General features: G+C 43.2%; 1 protein-coding gene across 1 annotated transcript; it reads left to right on the top strand.

Moving 5' to 3' along the window:
* The first annotated feature begins 1,408 nt into the window (after window positions 1-1,408).
* On the top strand, window positions 1,409-7,235 carry GJB2 (gap junction protein beta 2). Its single transcript, XM_082701304.1, has 2 exons — window positions 1,409-1,619; window positions 5,121-7,235. The coding sequence occupies exon 2, from the start codon at window positions 5,143-5,145 to the stop codon at window positions 5,821-5,823; it is 681 nt and encodes a 226-aa protein (XP_082557430.1). The 5' UTR covers window positions 1,409-1,619; window positions 5,121-5,142; the 3' UTR covers window positions 5,824-7,235.
* Window positions 7,236-19,131: the final 11,896 nt, after the last annotated feature.

Here is a 19,131-nt window from a genome sequence, read left to right as displayed (position 1 = left end):
TTTTATAAGGAAAAGTCAATGCTTTCACGCTAATGGTGGCAATCATGGGAAATCCATTTCTGAGGCTAGATCTTCTCTGTCAGGATGAATCATCATCTTTGCTTCACACAAAATTCACCTAAGGAAAGATGAGCATGAGAGCAAGCATGCCTGCACTTCCACACTGGCTGCTCTTTGCAGGAATCATGAACCAAGTTACCTGAGCAGGTAACAGCCGCTGAGGCTTGACACTCCTTTCCCAATGTGGACGGGCCTGCTATGGCAGTTTTAATTCTCCATCTACTGCATCTCCAGATATTAAAATACCCAAAGGAACATGGACAGTGAGACCTCATAAGCCGAGATCAAGCTTCCAAAAGAACGGAACAGCCCGGGATCTTATCCAAAAAGCCTATTCGTGGTCCCCTTTCACGGTGTGTGTGCACGGGGGGGGGGGGGGGGGGGGGGGCTGTAGACTTAATTCATACTTTCTTTCTGAATAATCTGGGTCTCTCCCACCCCAAATTGAGTAACCGCCTTGTGATAGCCCACCTGTGGAAGGGAGGAAGAAGCGGACAGAGCCCAGGTGCCGCACCCTTTGCCACGGTGCAGATGTCTGGACACCCACATCCAGGGCCCTCGGAAAAGCCTCATGCCAGCCTTGGCAAGAGCAAAATTTGTCTCCCCCACCACCTCCAACCACAGCCCTTGTTTGAAAATGGTCGATTCAGAAAGGGAATTTAAGGTGGCGTTGGCTGAGTTTGCCTTTGCGGGAAGAAAGAAGCAGGAACTTGACCAGTCTCGATGGCCCCACCTGCTCGCCCTCTCTGAACTCAAATTCCAAGGAGGAAACAGACCCTGCGCCACCCTGGTGCACCGGAGAGCCTCACAAGGAACTGGAGCCTCCGCGGCCTGAAGTAAAATCTTCAAATCGTTGGGAACATCTGTTTTTCTAATAATTAAAGTGTGTATGTATATATATATACATACACACACACACATACATACATACAATAGTACTGTCAAACTAGTCCAAGTAGAAATAACAATAACGGCAACAACAACTATCCTTTAACCCCACCCATCCCCAGAACTCAGGGAGCCGAGGCCTGGGGTTTGCATCCTGTTCAGGTCACTAGGCTCAGCTTCCCCCAGCTCTGACCCCGCGCGGAAGGGCTAGGGTGGCGACGGGGCCCGTGGCGCTTGGGAACCCAGGGGATTCCAGGCGCGCCGGTGTGCTTGGGGCACTGCGGAGCCCAGGATCTCCAGTACCTGGGGGGCCGGGGGCAGGGCGATAGAGGGAACCGGGTCCCAGGGAAGTTCTGGCTACCGGGGAGGCCCGGCCCGCCCCGCCCGCAGCACAGGGGGCGGCGGGACAGCGAGGAGCCGCCCCCTCCGTAACTTTCTAAATAGCTTCAGGGAAGAGGCGGAGTGTGGCGTGCAGTTAAAAGGCGTCGCAGGGCCGGCAGGTGTGGAAGCCCTGACGCGCCCGGCGCGCTCCGCTCTCGCGGACTCTCAGCCAGTCGGCGGCGCCGCAGCGCACAGCGAGCGCCTAGGCAGCCCCCGCCAGCGCCAGCCCAGACTCCGCGGGAGCGCACAGTCGCCACCCGCGACTTCGCGGAGCGCTCCCTCCCGCACAGGTGAGGCCGCAACGCCGGCGCCCAACCCTCAGCGCCCCGAACGGCCTGGGCTGGGGACCCCGCTTCGGGAGGGACCCCGGGACGGCCTGGGGTAGTGGACCCGGCGCCGGGAGGGACCCCGGGACGGCCATCTGGGGGACCTGGACGCGGCGGGGAAACCCGGATCCCTCCAGCTGCACCCGGCGTGCACTGAGGCCCCTGCATCGTCCTTGTCCCGGACGGTCGCGACAGCGGACCCGGGGCGGAGGGCAGGGCGCGAGTGCGAACATCGGGAAAGGAAGTTCCTTCAGCCGAGCTCTGAAATTTGAATCGGGCTGTTCAGGCCGGATTTGCAGCGGCGCGCCGGGGAAGGGGACGTGGTAACAGAACCCCAGAGGCAGTGATCGGGTTCGGCGCGCGAGCGGGGGGAGGGGAGGCCAGCCCGTCGTAGACAGTTTGACCTCAGCGTAATTGATTGTCGATACTATTCCTCCGAGGAAATTCTCGCACCGCCGCCGGGTTGCTCTAACTGCAGCTACTAGAAGTTTTTAATTGGCTGAAGGCTTAGTTCGTGAAGAAAAATCAATTTCATTTGTTAAGCAGGAAGCCTTCACAGGAGGAAACTGACCTTTACCTCCTCACACTGCCTTTGCAAAGAAAATCACTCAGGTCGAGGTCCGGCGGAGATTACCTAGAGCTCCCTGCCCCTGTGAGCCCAGAGACCCAGACCGCAGCCTAATCTGAGTTCGGTTGCTTCTCTTTCTCCGAAACCATCAAGAACGTTTATCTCCAGATGGCTTTTCCAGCTGGAAGGAAAGCTTTAGGACAGTTGTTTACAAATGAGGTAGTGTGCAGCTGAGAAACATACTCTTTAGGATGGCTGCTTTGACCTTTCAGTGTTCCCTCAGTGAAGGGGGGAAATAAGCCTAAATGGTGTGTGTCTTTCAGTTTCTGACAGCCGGACCCGTATGACCGTGACCATTTACTTGTGACTCTGTCTTGAAATGTTTGGTGATAGCCATGTCCCCATTAGCCCTTTGAGTCTCTTTCAAAACTAGCATGCTCAGTCAGGCGCAATTACAGACACCTGTGAGGGGGTGGGGCGCTCTGTGGGGAGGTCAACCATCCAGAAAGTAAGGATTGAAAAGTTAAGGGGTAAAGAATTCCTTTTGCCTTTTCTGCAACCCGGTGATTCACCCAGTGCCTTCTCTGAAGAACAGAACCAGCTCCTCAACTCCCTGCTGGCAGAACTCCAAACAATTACAGGGTGGTGTGGGCCAGATAGGAGCCTCCGCATGACCCATCTGCCAGGTCAAGAAACGCAAGAGAGCGGCTCCCTGGGTGATTTGAATATTGAGAACAATTCCATCTTGAGCTCTAACCTCTACCTCATTCGGGAAACAAATTTTAATTTGCTCCTCTTCCTAAAAGGACCTTTAAAACAGGTAGTTGCAACTCAACCAAGAACTTTAAAAAACACTAATAATACAGGGTGTGCTTCTAACTGAATTTTTCTCAGCTGATGATGATTGGACTGGTTTACAGAAGAATGTGTGATCTTTGGTACTCTGGAAGAGGCAAAGGCATAAGCCTCACCCGTAGGTTTTTAGCCAGATGTATTAACTTAAACCATGGACAGTTTAGTGCAGTGAATGTTCTGCTTTCCAGTTGGTAAGTGCCAGAGAGGAACTAGACTGTCTAAATTTCATAAAATTGTTTGGCTAAAAGGTGAATTTTTGTTCACCTAAGGATCTCCTAGACAGTATGTGTCTGAAGAGTCAGGGCTGAACTGGGGACTAAACCCTGGTTTCTTCCAGTTGATGTGTCCTGTTGTGGAGCTGAGTAGGGCTAATGTTTCTTGAGCACATTTTAGTCGTACATAATTCTCCTGGCTGTGACTCTTCTCCACCTCCCTCCTGCCTCCTCTGGGCAAGGTCACTTTGGACGGCTTCAGCCAGACCTTGATACCCCACAACTGAGACCAAGATGAGGCACAGTGATGAAAGGTATTCATTCCATGCCTGCTTAGGAAGTCCATTAGGAAACAGGACCTAACTTGCTCAAAATGAGGAGAGCATTTAACATAAGAGAAGAAGGAGGATTTACTATCAGCTTAGAAGGTGTGGAAAACAAATCACTCACCAGAATTGTAGAGTGGTGGAATCCTGTTTACAAAAGGGGTTGATTGAGACAGACGGGGTGTAACTATGAATAAACGAAGACACCTCCTATTCTGGGCTGAAGAGAAAGCCTCTGTCTCATGAAACATTGATCCACAGGCTTCTCCAAATCCCTTTTCAATGAGTAATACATTACCCCTGCTGGCTTTGGTTCTACACTCAATACAGTGACTCACCCTGTAGGGCCAGAGATGGGGGGGAATCACCGAGTTAAATATTCTGTCACTTTTCTTAATGTGCCTCTTTAGAAACACTTCTAAATTAAAACCAAAACCCACAAAAAATATATATATACGATTACAACAATTACCAAACAGATATCCCTCAGTACTGACCAAGCAATCAGTCCCAGCACAGCAGTGAGGACCACCAATCCATAAAAATGTTTGCCAAAATCCATGCAGAGTAACTTTGCTCCATAGATAGACTGATTCTAACCTGTTCCTTTCTATGTAGAAAAAGGAAGTGAAGCCTTTTGTGAAATTTTAACTTGGGAGTGCCTTAAATATAAACTTTACCATTGGTACCAGTCCTTTCACTACTGCACCCCAAGTCCATGAAAGTGAACTGAAATATTTTTAAGAAAAGTAGCACAAGGGCTCCTGGGTAGCTCAGTGGGTTAATCATCTGCCTTCGGCTCAGATCATGATCCCAGGGTCCTGGGATGGAGCTCCCTATCGAGCTCCCTGGAGAGCCTGCTTCCTTTTCTCCCTCTGCCTATTTGTGCTCTCTCTGTCAGATAAATAAATAAAATCTAAAACGAACAAAGAGAGAGAGGAAAGAAGGGAGAGTGGGAGGGAGGGAAGGAGAGAAGGAGGGAGAGAGGAAAGAACTCTGCAGGAAGACGTCCCACTGGCCTTTAAGGAAAGGCTGGCCTCAGCTAGTATCAGTCCCCATGGTACCATCCAAAACTTGGGACTAGCAGGCGGATGGAACAGCTAAGTGCTGATGGAGTGCTGAGTAACTCAAGCAGAGTCTGCAGAGAGTTGGGTCAGCACTAATTAGTACCTTTAAGTTAGTGAATACTTTTGCTTGTGGTGCTCCTCCCCCAACCCCCAAATCTTTATTATGTGCTAAACATCTGGTGAATTATTCAGGTGAATAAGCTACTCTTTATTAGAGAACACATACAAACATGTTTCAGGTGATTTGAGAACTACACATCTAATCCTACAGCAAACTAGGTTGGTTTTGTTTTGACCTTTTTTGGTGAGGTTGTGTAAGAGTTGGTGTTTGCTCAAGAAGAGATTTAAGACTGGTGCCTTACCTGGGACCCAGAGAAGTCTCCCAAATTCTGTCCTGACTAGTCACTCCTATATTGTGTTCACTTTGTCTTTTCCAGTGCAGACCACCCGGAGGAGAAGATGGATTGGAGCACACTACAGACTATTCTGGGGGGTGTCAATAAACACTCCACCAGTATTGGGAAGATCTGGCTCACAGTCCTCTTCATTTTTCGCATTATGATCTTGGTAGTAGCCGCAAAGGAAGTGTGGGGAGATGAGCAAGCCGATTTTATCTGCAACACTCTCCAACCTGGGTGCAAAAATGTGTGCTATGATCACTATTTCCCCATCTCTCACATCCGACTCTGGGCCCTTCAGCTGATCTTCGTGTCCACACCAGCTCTCTTGGTGGCCATGCACGTTGCCTACCGGAGACATGAGAAGAAAAGGAAGTTCATTAAGGGAGAGATAAAGAGTGAATTTAAAGACATTGAAGAGATCAAAACCCAGAAGGTCCGCATCGAAGGGTCACTGTGGTGGACCTACACTAGCAGCATCTTCTTCCGGGTCATCTTTGAAGCAGTCTTCATGTATGTCTTCTATATTATGTATGACGGGTTCTCCATGCAGCGTTTGGTGAAATGCAACGCATGGCCTTGTCCCAATACAGTGGACTGCTTTGTTTCCAGGCCCACAGAAAAGACTGTCTTCACGGTTTTTATGATTGCAGTGTCTGGAATTTGCATACTGTTGAATGTCACTGAATTGTGTTATTTGCTAATTAGATATTGTTCCGGAAAGTCAAAAAAACCAGTTTAACACATTACCCAGCCAGTGGATAAAAGATAGGGAGAAAAGGATGAGGCACAGGTGCTTTGCTGTCCAGGCACGGTCACCAGCATTTCCCAAGATCAAGATTCTTATCTTAAACGCAACCATTTGAAACTGCTCTAGATCTCAGTGAAACTCCAGATGCCTCCAGCAGAGCTTTACTCTCCTGAAGCTTGAAAACAAAGGCATAATTCTATGCCTATACTGATTTGTACTACAATTAGTTCTAGTAAAACCCCATGCTGGAAGGGGTTGTGGGTGTAGGTACTTTCAAATTTTAAATAAAGGACATCAGCATTTGTTTCTCTTTCTTTGAGGAAAGGAGAGAAACTCTGAGTTCTAAAGAGGAGGCTGAGAAGTTTGGGTTTCTTCCCTTAGGGCTCCCTTTGCCGCATTCCCTGAATTAAAGGTGAACATAGAGATCCTTGATTCTTTTATTCGCTTGGAAAGTTTTAGTCTCTAACAATGGGCAGGGTTATCTAATGCTTCAAACTCTGTCATGCTTTTTTTTTTTAAGTGAAAACTTTAAAATGGGTATGTTCTTTTGATCTGTCATTAGATGTTCCTCATATTTCCAAGGCTCAGATTATGATATGTGTGCAACTAGACACTATCACTGAATTTAAAATACGGCCTTTCGGTTTTGAAAAATTTGCAGTGCCTGAGAAGTTGTTTGCTCTTTTAATTGTGATATGTAGCACATGGAAGCATTTCAGCCTCTCACACGTGAAACCACCTAGAAGTACTTAGTGATGGCTTATAACAGCAAAAGGCCTCGTTTCCAAAATTTAGGTGTAATTCTGCATGAGAAATGTGGACTGGAAGGACCACCAACCACCCTCAACTGCAGTCTGGCACAAGACACCTTCTTTCCTTTACAGTGTTTGCCTTTTCCATTACTGTGGTAAATGGTAGGAACACTGATTTAAAGAGGTTGCTTGGGAATATTTTATTGCCACTGTACAATTTAATGGTGCAGAGCAAAATGGAGCTCCAGAGGAGTAGTTACTATATTTTAAAGAACAGATGAAAAGACTAGAGTCTAAATTCTGATGACTAAAAATGAGTTTCAAAAGTTTGCTTCCCATTTCAGCATCCAGCTTTCTTAAGTGAAAATAGAACTGATAGACCTTTGTTTTTAAATAGAAACTAGAGTTTAGAAAAATATTTAGCAGTTCTATAGGACAAATTGAACCCTAAAATTATCATTGTGCTTGACATGGTTTCCAAAAAATGGTACTCGACATATTTTAATGAGGGTAAACATTTTCCTGTTGCCAAGAATAGCATAGTAAAAACATTTTGTAATAATAAATAGCTTTAATTACATGCTTGTAACTAAAATAATTTTGTAATATCTCAAATGTCACTTAAAATATTAAAATATAATTAATTCATAATAGCTATTTAAAATCAATTATAGTTTTTAATAGAAGAGCAAGTTTTAGTGTTATCTATAGCCTGTTTTGTATGTTAATATTTTCTATTTTGTAACCCCAAATGGTTAAGTTACCAGGGTATCTGTCTACCGTTCTGCGATTCTTCTACCCACTTACAGAAAAGTCTCTGTTATAGAAAGCTTGACAGGGGAGAGAGAAGGAGAGATTATTTTTGCCCAACCACATGCTGCCCTCAAACAGGTTTCTGACAAACACATGCAGTTTGATGTATGGACTGGCTTTCTAAACTGGAGAATGCCAAGATGGGTTTATGTGACCTGTTTTGCTCCTAGAAGAATCATGAAAGCTGATGCTTAAAAATGTGATTTATGGTAAAGTATGGCCGAGGCATGAGAAAAATTCTATAAGGTGTCTTTTCTAAGGGATTTTATTTCTGTATATTTATATGTAATCAAAGCTGGTCTTGCGAAACTGCTTTTTCTTCCTTCGTGCCCTCTTTGGGAAATAGGCCCAACAGATCAGCCTGTCCCTGTGTGTGTGTGAGTGCCTGCTGAAAGGCCTGCCTGGCCCTCAAGTGTTCTCCCCTGTCAGCCAACAATGGTTCCATCCTTTCAGTAGAATGAAACTTCAGCCCAAGGACCTCAAAGTGTTTTACACATTAATACTTAAGAATATTTTTATGGAGAACCACACACACCATATACTTTTTTAATGGATTTAAGAGGACAAAAAAACAGGGGTGCCTAGGTGGCTCAGTCAGTTGGGCAGCCAACTCTTGATTTTGGCTCAGGTCACAATCTTGGGTCATGGGATGGAGCCCCGCATCTGGCTCTGTGCTCAGCAGCGAGGTCTGATTGAGATTCTCTCCCTCTCCCTTTCCCCTATATGCTCCCCTCACCACTATCTCTCTTTCTCTCTCTTTAAAATAAATAAATCTTAAAAAAAAAAAAAGGCAGACAAAAACCAGCCAACTTTCATCCTAGTAATAGAAAGGGGATAAAAAATGTCCCTGGCCATCTTCCACGGTGCTCAGCATGCAGCCTGTTAAAACAGCACATGGTTTTTTAAATAGATATGTTCACTCTTGAAAGCTATGAAGATTATTACTCTCAAGGTTTTAAAAGACTGGGTCAAAGTAATTACAGATTACTGCTGACCACTTTTAAGAACTTATAGAGCAGTCTGGCCACATGCCTGAAAATTAGAGCTTGAACTCTGAACTTGAATTTAATCCTCAATATACATCTCAAATTCATCATTCGTGCTAGGTAAGAGAAAACTTTGCTTGTTGGTTGATTGGTTGGTTTTTAAAGATTCTGCCAAAGGATCTTGTGTCTGGTTAGCTACATCAAGGCCACAGCCTCACTGGCCTCATACAAGCCAGCCTCCAGGAGGGCCCCGGCACCTGCAGAACATCAAGGTATGTGACCTTGGGAGCTTATGAAGCCCCAGGTGCAGTCCAGCTGCTACTTCTACCTGCAGTAAACTGGCACTGGTGGTCTCAACTCTTCTGTAAATATACAACTGTCAAAGGTGAATTGCAATTAGTATGAGTGAATCAGGGCCAACTTCGGAGGACAAAGTTACTGTTCTCCAGGGCGGTCTGGCCTGAGCTGCCCAGCACTGCTACCACTGACCTCAGCGGTCAAATAGACAGCAACAGGCAACATGCTGAAAAGGGTTTATGGTGAGTAGGCTGGAGCTCACTTATTTTCTCTGGACCTCAGGTTTCTCATCTAAAAATGGGCTTACTGAACACTTCCCAAGTTTACTGGCAACCAAATACGATAATAGATTTAAAAGCTTGCTATGTCGTAAAATGCTAGGTAAAATACTGCCATCTCTTTTCCGTAAGATAGATCCCAAGCTGGGAAGATGATTGGTGGTATTTTAGATAGAAAGGACTCCAGCAAAGCTTGATAAACTGGCCACTGGAAAAAAAATGCATATTTACACAAAGCCTGAACTAAGCACAATAGAGAGGGAGAAGAGAGAGGAGGGTCTGGGTGCGAATGTCATAGCACAAAAAGGGTGATAACAGCAATGCTGCTCTACTGAGAGAAAAGTCCACAGGGCCATAAGGTTCCATTCATCTAGTTAGAGTCTCTATAACCAAATGTTTTATGCATATGATCTCATTTTGCCAGCTGCTCTGGCAAAAAGTCTTTCATTCTTTTGAATGGACAGGGACAGTGCCCCTCTGGGAGGTAACATCCTACTCAAAGGCCAATAGCAGACAGTCCTATCACACAAAGGGTGTGGTGGGTTGAACTACTCGAATTCTCCCAATGCACTTAATTCCGGAAGCTAGTTGCCGAAACCATAGAGACTCCCCATCTTCCCCCGTATTGATAGGGTTAAGAAGGAGTCCTGAAGTCTTGAGGCACTCCATTCCATTCCTGTGCATCTTGAATTATTCATTTACTCAGCCAATATTTACAGAGTACCAACTGAGTGCCAGGAACTACTGGGCACCGGGACGGCAAACAAAAGAAAATCTCTGCCTTCATGTTGAAGGAGGCAGTCTACAAACAAATCCCTGTTGATTATATATGCTGCAGATAAGTGCAACAGAGAAAAACAAAAGTGCATAACGGAAATAGGAAGGGCCAGAGACAATGAGAATCGCTATTCAGGACAGGGTGGTCAGGGAATGCCTCTCTGCTAAGAGCCTAGAATAAATGGAGAAGCAAGTCAAACTGGTATCTCAGGGAAGAGTCATCCAGGGAGCGAGAAAGGCCTGGACACCAGAGTCAGAGACAGAATGGGAAGAGATGAGGCCAAATAAGGCGGGGGCAGGGAGGGGGGGGGGGCGGGTTGCAGATAGTACAGACCGCCTGGGGCTGGAGGTCATCAGAAGAATTCCTCATTGTGCTCAAATCTGCCTGTTTAGAACACCAGCTCACCAGCATCTGTTCTGCCCTCTGGTGGACCCAAAGTAAGTCTATTTTCCACTTAATAACCTTAAATAGCTGAGAACAGATCCCAGTTCAACCCCAACTTTATTTTCCAGCTCCACATTTCCCTGTTGGTCATACATTCGTTCATCAGTATTAAGCAACTACTGTGTACCAACCTACTAGTTACCAGTAAATAAGAAAGAAAAAAACAGGGGCACCTGGGTAGTTCAGCTGGTAAAGCATCTGCCTTCGGCTCAGGTCATGATCTCAGGGTCTTAGGGTTGAACCCTGCATCGGGCTCCCTGCTCAATGGGAGTCGGCTTCTCCCTCTTCCTCTGCCTCTCCCCTCCACTCATGCTCTGTCTCTCACTTTCTCTCTCTTAAATAAATAAAACATGTTTTCTGACCTCTGGCAGTCAAGCAGTGGTAACAGTACCAGGAGTTTGCAGGCTCCTCCTCAGGACAGGGGGCTTCAGTACACGAGTGTCTTCCAGAAGGGAGATGCAGCCCTCTAGCATGGCCCAGCACTGGGGTAACTCTTCTAGACACATTGACTCAAGGGAGCTTTTTGAACGCTCATCACCTTTCCTCACCTTCAGTTACAAGACCACCAAGGTGATTTATGTAACTACAGAATTAATATATAAATATATTTGCACTGAAAATTAAAGAAGTAAATAAAGTCACATGTGAAGGTCTCATTTCACAGCGCTGCTTAGAAGTACTAACTTCTCCATGTAAAGGCATCCAGTCTTTTCTCTATGCAATTGCAGTTACTTCTATACATATACACACACACATACATAACCACTTTGCATTTCCTACACATTTTTTTCTGTGATAACTTCTCACCTGGTAATATGCTTTGGAAATCTTTCCAGGTCACTATGTATAAATCTAACTTGTTCTTTTTAAAAGATATGCAGTATTCTGTAGAATGACTGGGTCATAAATTGTTGAACCATAGCCTTGTTCATGAACAGTTGCACTGGTTCCGAGTTTTCAGACTTCTCCCTCTCCCCTTTCCTTCCACTGCCCTGCCCCCACCTCCTACCAAACTTTGTATACAAACATTTTTCCAACCTAAACGCAGGCCTCTACATTTTCCCTGTTGAATTTCATTTTGCTGACTTGGGCTCATCCCTCCAGTCCATCCAGATCTTTTGAGCCCTGTATTCAGATTATTGGCAATTCCTTCCAGCTTTATGTCATCTGTCAGTGTAATTAGCCTGCTTTATCTATAGTTATTTAAGCCAATAAAAATGTTGAGTATGGAACAACCACCCAATATTTCCTTCCAGCTCAATGTCAGTTCATCTTATCAGTATGACTTGAGTTTGGAGTTTTAAGGATAAATGTACTTAGCTGCATCTAATTCACAAGTTTTTATCTTAATAGTAAGGATATTATGACAAACTTTGAGTATCTTACAAAAATATTTAAGAATATTTATCATTTCACTATCCATTTTAAAAACACATCTATTAGTTCCTCCTATGTGCAGAGCATTGTTCTAAGCCCCTGGCGAGTGCAAAGATCATTTTGAAGGCTCACAATGCAGAGGGAAGATGTGTATGACATGGTTACTTTACAAAACAGTATGGTGTGGAACTAGCACGATGTGACAGGCACACCAAAGCACCACAGAAAGAGTTCAGGGTGTGAAATAGTTTCTTTTGGGGACCCGCATAAACAAAAAGCTAAATCATGAAAGATGACAGACTTTTGCCATGAAAAGACCTGAGACTAGTTAGTTAGTAGTAGTTAGTTTGGCTGTTTCCATTTTTTTTGAGAAGCTAAATAACTTACCAAAGACTTTTTCTACCACTCCATGTTTCTCAGAAGCCTGGAATAGAACCCCCAGAGATGTAGAAAGCCTCTCTCTGCTGCCATCTGCCGTCAACCAGGGTAACTACAGGGCACGGCTTCCCTCTGCCGTGGCGGGGGCGGGGGCGGGGCGGTGGTGTGTCTTCTTTGGAGGAGTGTCTATTCATGTCTTCTGCACATTTTTTGACGTGATTATCTGTTTTTTGAGTGTTAAGTTTGAGGAGTTCTTTATAGATCTTGGGTTCATCATCATTAGCCATCAGGGAGATTCGAATCAAAACCACACTGAGTTACCACCTTACACCAGTTAGTATGGCCAAAATTAACAAGACAGGAAACAACATGTGTTGGAGAGGATGTGGAGAAAGGGGAATCCTCTTCCACTGTTGTGGGAATGCAAGCTGGTACAGCCACTCTGGAAAACAGGACGGAGGTTCCTTAAGAAATTAAAAATATTTTATTGTGTGGTGTAAGAGAATGGTCAAGTTTCAATCCTTTATACATAGCTGCCAATTTTCCCAGCACCGTTTATTGAAGAGAATGTCTTTTTTCCACTGTATATTTTTTCCTGCTTTGTCAAAGATTATTTGACCATAGAGTTGAGGGTCCATATCTGGGCTCTCTATTCTGTTCCACTGGTCTATGTGTCTGTTTTTGTGCCAGTACCATGCTGTCTTAGTGATCATAGCTTTGTAGTAAAGCTTGAAATCAGGCAAATGATGCCCCCAGTTTTGTTTTTCTTTTTCAACATTTCCTTAGCAATTCAGGGTCTCTTCTGGTTCCATACAAATTTTAGGATTGTTTGTTCCAGCTCTTTAAAAAATGCCAGTGGAATTTTGATCGGGATGGCATTGAAAGTATAGATTGCTCTAGGCACTATAGACATTTTAATAATGTTTATGAATAAAAGACCTCAACGTGAGGCAGGAATCTATCAAAATCCTAGAGGAGAACATACGCAGTAACCTCTTCAACATCAGCTACAGCAACTTCTTTCAAGATATGTCCCCAGAGGCAAAGGAAACAAAAGTGATAATGAACTTTGGGGACTTCATCAAGATCAAGAGTTTTTACACAGCAAAGGAAACAGTCAACAAAACTAAGAGGCAACCCACAGAATGGGAAAAGATATTCACAAATGACACTATAGGCAAAGGGCTGATATCCAAGATCTATAAAGAATTCCTCAAACTCAACACACACAAAACAGATAACCACATAAAAAAATTAAATTAAAAAAATAAAATATAAAAACCCCTACACCTAAACAGCCACATTTACCCTTCATAAAAACCTCATTGCTTCCATTGCTCTGAGTTTTTATTTCCAATTTGTATATATTCGGCTGTTGTTGTTTTGTTAGGGTAACCATAAAAAATTCATACATAAACATATACTATTTCCTCTCCTAAATACTATAATAAGCAATATTAGCAAACTTCTATAACCTCGTGGTTATAGTCAGTGGCTTTTCTCAAGTTTCTTATTTAGGTTTTCCCTCAGGTTTCTCAAAGTATTTCGTCACTTGGATTTTGAAATCTTTTTTTTTTTTAAGATTTTATTTATTTGTCAGAGAGAGAGAGAGAGCACGAGCAGGTAGAGGCAGAGAGAGAATTGCAGGCTCCCCACTGAGCAAGGAGCCCGATGTGGCACTTAATCCCAGGACCTGGGGATCATGACCTGAGCTAAAGGCAGCCTCTTAGCCGACTGAGCTACCCAGGTGTCCCTGGATTTTGAAATCTTACCATCTAGGAGCATAAATGCCATGGTGAGATTATTTCTTACTTAACACTCATCTATGTGGATAGGTGAATCTCTTATTTACATTTTTTAATTCATCATCTAATATTAATGCAGCAAATCTTTAAAGATTCAGGGTTACTTGGCCTTCCTTCCTTATGTTGTAAGGAAGTATATACTCTAATTTTTCAGGTTTTAATTTTTTAGACTTTCGGGTTCCTTATTCATCATGATATCTACTTTTCAAAACCTGAAAAAAAATGGATTTAAGGCAATTTTGAGTCCCAATAACTCGAAAAAGCATGACTGTTTCCCATTTGCCCTGCCTTTTCCAAAAGAAAGAGATCTCAATTTCAATAGATATTTGAATACCTATGTTCATAGGAGTATTACTCACAATAGTCAATAGGTGGGACCAACTCCAAGTGTCCATTAGCAGAGAGAAAAATAAACAAAAGGTGGCACATACATAAATGAGATATTATTTGACCTAAAAAGGAAGGAAATTCTGACACTGGCTACAACATGGATAAAACTTGAGGATGTTAAACTAAGTGAAATAAGCCACAAAAAAGCAAACTCTGTATGATTCCACTTTTGTGAGATACCTAGAACAGTCAGATCCATAGAGACAAACAGGAAGGTGGTTTCCAGGGGTGGGGGGCCAGAGGGGAACAGGGAGTAATTGTTCAATAGGTTCGGTCTGGGATGATGAAAAATTCTGGAGATGGGTGGTGGTGTTGATTGAACAATAATGTGAATGTGCTTAAAAATGTGCACTTAAAAATGGTTAATATGGTAAATTTTTTATATATTTTTATAATTTTATTATTTTATATATTTATTTATATTATTTTATATATTTATTTATATATTTATTATTATATTTTATTATTTTTATATTTAACCATAACTTTTTAAAGTGAAAAAAGAAAGATCTCTTTCTCAACACAAGAGACAATGGATGGTAGCCATTGAAAAACACCAATTGTGATCACAGTGTGTTTAGAAGTATTTTGAACTCAGATACACATCAAACACTGCTCATGTCTTTATGCTATTTTATTAGTGCTATAATGCCCCAGAATAAATTCCTAAGCCTATATATATTAACCATAAACATTAATAGGACAAGTCTGAACACACAGCTGAGTCCTTCCCTGCCCTATGAAAAACAATTGTGTTCAAGTCTGATCAAGTCATTTAGGAAAGAAGTACCAGAAAATTACTCTGCCTCAAATTCAAGTAACATGTAGAAGTGAATTTTCCCAGTCTCAAAAATATGTAGAGTGCTCTCTGTAGATAATATTATGAATATTCTCTCTGTAGAGAATATTATGAATAAAAATTATTATCAGGAATAGTGATAAAAATGGTTGGGGTGAGGGGAACCTTCCATGGTCAGCTCTTAAAGACTCAACTTTCTCTAAGTTCCTCTGTTGTTGTTACTTCTCCTAGCAACGTATTTCCTTAAGCTGGTATGAATTAGAACTCATTATACTAATCTGGTCTAGTTTTCATTTCTATCCCAAACAGAAGCAGAAATTTTAATAGTAAACATATCCTCTATATCCACAAGCATATGGGGAATGGGAAGAATTTGCTTCCAATAGCCAGCAAACTTCCAGCTGTATAAATGGTACAACAAATTTAATTTTTTTCATAGGATTTTCATTCTTAAGAGTCTTTTCCCACCTCTGAGGGGCACCTGTTGGGTTAAGTGTCCAACCCTTGATTTCAGCTAATGTCATGATCTCATGGTTGTGAGATCGAGCCTGGAGTTAGGCCCTGCACTGGGCATAGAGCCTGCTTAAGATTCTCTCTCTACCTCTCTCTCTCTGCCTCTCCCCCAACTCCCTCTCTCCAAAAAAAAAAAAAAAAAAGGCTTTTACTACCTTTGGGTTTCCAAAAACATACTCCAGTGCTGTAGGAAGTAGCAAAGTCGACGTCTTTATAAAACACAAGGAATGAACACCTGTTGTTGTTGTCTGTTTGTTTTTAATGATTTCCTTTGGGCTCCTTCTGCTTTGTAATGAATGTTTTGTTTATTGGCCTGGAAGATCATCAAGGGTTTAGCTAAACTACCGCAGGGTACTGCTGCCTCGGCGTCTACTTGGTCTGGCCAAGTGGCCTGTGAGAGCCTTAAGCTGACCCTAGCCCCTCACGCAAGCCCATGCTCTCAACAGCAGCTGCAGAGTCACAGGTAAATCTAAGTTCCCAACATGACCTTCCCAGCCTTGTGATAAAAGTCTCCCTCCTTCCAGGGCCTTCCCCTTTTGTGTGCCCTACATCGGAGGGCACATAGAGTTTACCAAAACCTGGCTCTTTTCGGTTTGAATTGACAAATCCGAACTTAGCCCAGGATTCCCAAAACACTCTACTCATGGAACCTAATAAAGGCATGTGCCCCGGGTCCTACCTCTCTCTCTGCCTATACCTCGCCTCGACTTTCCTTCATTGCTCCTCAAGATATGCTGTGTACAGGCCTCACAATCTGTGGGTAATAAGCTTCTCTCTCTCAATTTTTCTTGTGGTCTGTGGTTGAATTGCAGCTCACCCTCTGGCACAGTGTGCTCAATTTAACAAGTGTTAATTTAACAAAGTCAGAGCAGAGTTAAGATGTGGTACTGTCAAAAGAGGGGGAACGGACTAGAATTGGCAAATGGCCAGCACTTTTGATTTTATGAGTCACTTATGCATGTGCATAGTACAGGAAAGTTCCACAGGCTCATGAGAAAACCCAGTTAACTCCAAGGATGAACTAAATGAAAAAACACCAAATACTTCTAGATTCAAACTCAGTCACAGCAAGGTTCTGCAGGAGTTTTAAAAGACCTGTAAAACTCAGTCCTGGGCTGTGAGACCTTGCAGAGGATGAGAGCAAAAGAAGCGGAATAGTCACATTCCCTGTGAGGTGGGATGAGATGGAAATAGGGGGAACACATTTCACGTAGAGGAAGGACATGAGCAAATGTGCAAAGGGGAAAGACAAAAGCTTGGGTGTGTAGTGGAGGGTGCTGGAGGAGGATGGGAAGGTGTCTGGGACTGCGGTGGAACTGGTAAACAAAGAAGTAAAGAGGACGGAGTTTGTTCTACAGACAGTGGGAAACCCCTGAACGTTGCTGAGCTGAGGAAGCACGCAATCCAAGCAGGACTCCAGAAACATAACTGACTCCACGATGGTTGTAGAAGAAAGACCGAAGGGAGACAGGCACATTGTTTAGAAAGATAGTGGAATAGTCAGATATAATAATATGTGGCCAAATTAATTTAGTGAAAGAACGGCAGAAATATATATTAAATAAGGAACACCTGGGTGGCTCAGTAGGTTAAGTATCTGCCTTCAGCTCAGATCATGGGCCCCAAGGTGCTGGAATCGAGCCCCACATCAAGATCCTTGCTCAGCCGGAAGCCTGCTTCTCCCTCTCCCTCTATCCCTCCCCCTCGCTCATGCTCTCCTTCTCTCAAATAACAAAATCTTAACAATAAAAAAGAAATATATATTAAATAGTCTATTAATAATCATGACTTGTCAACAGATGAATTTGGAGAGTGAGAGAGTAAGACCCAACATGACTAACTGTCATGCCTGAACAGCAGAAATTAGAAGTAAGAAAGTGGGCAGAGACTCTGATACCCTCTAGGTAGGAAAGTACAATTTCTTGAGCTGACTTCATGTGATACAAATGATTCATCGTAGAACAAAGTACCAGAATGGCTACCTTAGTTTCTTTCATGACCATTAGGATTCTTAAGTTAAAAGATCTCAAAGCATGTGTCATTCTGAAAACAAAACACAAAAACCATGAAAAACTCTCCTGCTTATTTTCAGAGAAAAAGAGTTCCACCTCCAAAGTTTGGGATGGCAGCTCCAGGGGCTGACCAGCAGTGTTTGTTTGGGCTCTGAGCTCCTTTTAAAACTGATAAGTGTGATCTAATCAGAAGGTGTATTTAAAGTCTGGGTTAGATAAAAGGATACATAGCTATTCTGCCACACTGTCATTGACTACACCACCACCCACATTGGAAAGATATACCCCTTTAGGAAGACTACCAAAGCCACTCGCAAGCAGCTTTTTAATGGTTTATCATCAACATCAATAATACTAGCTAATACATACAAGCTGCTTTATAAGTTTTAACTAACACCTTTACTTCTATAAATTCATTTGAGTCTTACACACCCTTTGAGTTTGGTGGTATTATTCTGGATTCATAGGTAAAGAATTAAGTTCAGAGAGATTAACAGACTTCTCCCACAGTTATACAACTTATAATAATTACCAACATTTGCATTGACTTTTTAAATATTCAGACTAATTTTTTTTTTAAATATCAGTATAAGAAAGCTCTTGGCAAGGTAGCTGGCACATAGTAGATCTCCATAGAGCTAGTTTCTCCTTCTCCATGCCTGCATTTTTCTTCTACGCTGCTATTAACTCAGGAGGAGCCCACATTACAGATGAGCAAACTATGCTTCAAAGTAAGAGCCAGCAAGGGGCCACATTGGGATGGGAAAGACTTTAGCCTTTTGTGACCTTCAAAGGTATAAAATTCACTTGGAATATATGCCCAGGAAAGCTTTTATGTAACAGATGAATTATTTTAAGCTTCCCTAGTATTTCAACAACTGACACTCAACGTTAAGTACATTACCTGTTTTTTAAAATGGAGTAACACCAATGACTAAAACAGGTTTGGGAGGGAAATAAGCTTTTCCAAAAACCCCACCTTTACAAGGTCAAGAGTATGTGTGTTTGAATTCTGAAATATTTATGCCCAGACAAATAGAAGGAAGCTGATCTTATATCAATCCATACACTCTCACTTCCTCCTGTCTGGAGGAAGCAGCCACACTGGCAGGAGGAGGATGGCAGGAAGGGCCTGTGCTCTGGAGCCCCAATAAAGTGCAGACCAAGTTGTGCTTATTAACTAACTCGTTACACCTGGGGCGCACCCTAATTTCAGATCTCAGGCTGGAATGATTCAACATGGGGAAGGGAGGCCTTAATTAATGAAAATGCTGGGCTGTTATAGGAAGTGCTGGTGATTCAGCAATTGTTTTTACTTCTGAGTCAGTCCCAATCATAGGCAAGACTGGGTTAGGATGGTTTTTTTTTAAAAGGGTGTAAGGCTTCTTCTTCAACAACCAATGAAGAAGCAACAAAGTCCTCCATGAGGAAAGAATAATAATAGGTTGGTGCCTTTAACTAGGTGTAAAAGTGACAGGGGAAGCCGCAGTAATGGTGTCCAGGCCCACAAGCCCTACGCACCATCCAGATGACAAGCATGCATTAACAAATACTTGCCAGTGTGTGTTGTGGTAGACCAGCTAGCAGGCACTGAGCCTAGAGGGTCAATGAGACAACCAAGGTCCAGGCCACCGAGAACATGGTCAGCAATAGACCTGACAAGGAGGCCAGGGCGAA

This window comes from Mustela nivalis, assembly GCF_964662115.1.
Source record: "Mustela nivalis genome assembly, chromosome: 15".
Lineage (NCBI taxonomy): Eukaryota > Metazoa > Chordata > Mammalia > Carnivora > Mustelidae > Mustela > Mustela nivalis.
Note: the sequence above shows the minus strand (reverse complement) of the source record. Positions and strands in the feature narration are given on the sequence as shown.

Bases quoted from the DNA above. Each gene is read 5' to 3' on its own strand.
- GJB2 (XM_082701304.1), top strand. From the start codon at position 5,143: ATGGATTGGAGCACACTACAGACTATTCTGGGGGGTGTCAATAAACAC.